This window comes from Herpailurus yagouaroundi, unplaced genomic scaffold, assembly GCF_014898765.1.
Source record: "Herpailurus yagouaroundi ecotype Mexico unplaced genomic scaffold, PumYag 371, whole genome shotgun sequence".
Taxonomy (NCBI): Eukaryota; Metazoa; Chordata; class Mammalia; order Carnivora; family Felidae; genus Herpailurus; species Herpailurus yagouaroundi.
Window position 1 is genome coordinate 33,324 of NW_024412588.1, and position 2,777 is coordinate 36,100.

At 39.6% G+C, this 2,777-nt stretch overlaps 1 protein-coding gene across 1 annotated transcript; it reads left to right on the forward strand.

Annotated features, from left to right (window-relative positions):
- Positions 1 to 1,511: 1,511 nt before the first annotated feature.
- Positions 1,512 to 2,441, forward strand: LOC121022152 (olfactory receptor 4A47-like). Its single transcript, XM_040463075.1, has one exon. The coding sequence runs from the start codon at positions 1,512 to 1,514 to the stop codon at positions 2,439 to 2,441; it is 930 nt and encodes a 309-aa protein (XP_040319009.1).
- The last annotated feature ends 336 nt before the right edge of the window (positions 2,442 to 2,777 follow it).

The window sequence follows — 2,777 nt, forward strand, 5'->3', positions numbered from 1 at the left end:
TGGTATCTCAATGTGGTTTTGACTTGTATTGCCCTGATGATGAGTGATGTTGAAGTTGATCATCTTTTCATGCTTCTGTTGGCCACCTGGATGTCTTCTTTGGAAAAGTGTCTTTTCATGTCTTCTGCCCATTTCTTCACTGGATTATTTGTTTTTCAGTTGTTGAGTTTGGTAAGTTCTTTATAGATTTTGGATACTAATCCTGTATCTGATATGTCACTTGCAAATATCTTCTCCCATTCCATCAGTTGCCTTTTTGTTTTGTTGATTGTTTCCTTTGTGGTGCAGAAGCTTTTTGTCTTGATGAGATCCCAGTAGTTCATTTTGCTTTTATTTCCTTTGCCTTTGGAGACATGTTGAGCAAGAAATTGATATGACTAGGGTCAAAGAAGTTGTTGCCTGTTTTCTCCTCTAGGGTTTTGATGGTTTTCTGTCTCACGTTTAGGTTTTCATCCATTTTGAGTTTATTTATGTGTATGATGTAAGAACGTGATCCAGTTTCATTCTGCCAGTTCTCCCAGCACCATTTGCTAAAGAGACTGTCTTTTTTCCATTGGATACTCTCTTTTGTTTTGTCAAAGATTAGTTGGCCATACATTTGTGGGTCCAGTTCATCGTTTTCTATTCTATTCTATTGGTCTATGTGTCTGTTCTTGTGCCAGTACCAGACTGTCTTGATATGAAGGTTAAAAATTAAGGGAGAGGGGCGCCTGGGTGGCGCAGTCGGTTGAGCCTCCGACTTCAGCCAGGTCACGATCTCGCGGTCCGTGAGTTCGAGCCCCGCGTCAGGCTCTGGGCTGATGGCTCAGAGCCTGGAGCCTGTTTCCGATTCTGTGTCTCCCTCTCTCTCTGCCCCTCCCCCGTTCATGCTCTGTCTCTCTCTGTCCCAAAAATAAATAAATGTTGAAAAAAAATTAAAAAAAAAATTAAGGGAGAGACACAACACTGGTGTGCTTCCCCATTGATTGGCCAGGAAAAGGGGGCATATCCAACCACTGAGAAGTATCAGTGAGGGAAGACACAATCCTTCAGTGACCTATTCCTAATTTGACCTACTCACATTGAATATGTCAATTACACTACATTGGTCTCAAGTATTTCACTTTTGTGACTTTATAAACTATGCACCTTTTCATGGAATTCCCTTGCCCTCTTTTCTTGTCCTTCCACTTTTCCTTTAAAACTCAGCTAAAGCATTGCACCTCTGGGAAGACTGACTCCTGTCTGGTAGATATATTCCTACTCTGTGACCTTCACATTGTAGGGCTGTTTTTATATTGTCACTTTTTGGTGATTATTATGTATGCTATCACTAAATGTAGGAAACCATGGCTTATTCAACTTGGAAATCACAATGTCTATAAAACATTTGACACAAGCAGTCACTCTTTCACATTTTTTAATTGAATGAATCAATGAAAGATTACTCTTATAATGCATTTAAAAGTTTTTTCCCTTGTTTTATAGATCTCCTGCTTCTAACATGAGAAATCACCTCCTATGCAGATTAGATGGAAGCAAGAAACAATGTAACTTACTTTGTCCTCTTGGGTCTCACACAGGATCCAAAGGAACAGAAGGTCCTTTTTGTTATGTTCTTGCTTTTCTATATTTTCACCATGGTGGGAAATTTGCTCATTGTCATGACTGTAACTGTCAGTAAGACCCTGGGCTCGCCTATGTACTTGTTTCTTGCTAACTTATCATTTATGGATGTCACTTATTCGTCTTGCATTTCCCCCAGATTGATTTCGGACCTGTTCTTTGGGGAAAACACCATATCCTTCCAATCTTGTATGACCCAACTATTTGTAGAGCACTTTTTTGGTGGATCAGAGGTTTTTCTTCTGCTGGTGATGGCCTATGACCGCTATGTGGCCATCTGTAAGCCCTTGCATTATTTGGTTATCATGAGACAGTGGGTGTGTGTTGTGCTCCTGGTAGGGTCCTGGGTTGGGGGTTTTATGCATTCAGTAATTCAAGTTAGCACTATTTATGGGCTCCCATTCTGTGGCCCTAATGTCATTGATCATTTTTCCTGTGATATGTACCCCTTACTGAAACTGGTCTGTACTGACACCCGTGTCATTGGCCTGTTAGTGGTGGCCAACGGAGGACTGATCTGCACAATTGTGTTTGTGCTCTTGCTCATCTCTTATGGTGTCATCTTGCACTCCCTAAAGAACCTTAGTCCAGAAGGGAGGCAGAAAGCGCTCCAGACCTGTGGTGCCCACATCACTGTGGTGGTCTTCTTCTTCGTGCCGTGTATTTTCATGTACATGAGACCTGCCAAGACCTTCCCCGTTGACAAATTATTGAGTGTGTTTTATACAGTCATAACCCCCATGCTGAACCCCCTGATCTACACTCTGAGAAATTCTCAGATGACGAATGCTATGAAGAAACTCTGGAGGAGAAATGTTATATCTCTCAGTAGATAAGTGTATGATCCACGATGAAGAAAATAATTTAACATTTGTGCCCATCTCCTCAAATGTTAACGTCTGTTTTACTGTAAATGCACTTACAGTAGGAGTCAATAAATAATATGTAATTGAGTAGTCAATGAAAGTTTTATAGTTACACTAATTGTTATGTATTTATTTTTTTATTCATGTAAAATTAACATAAAGTGTTATATTAGTTTCACATGCACTATATAATGATTTAACAATTCTATACATAGTGCTCATCATGAGAAGTATACTCTTAATCTCCAGATGTAATGAAGTAACCAATGACATTTTTGTAGTTCCACTAATATTTCTTTCAAAAAA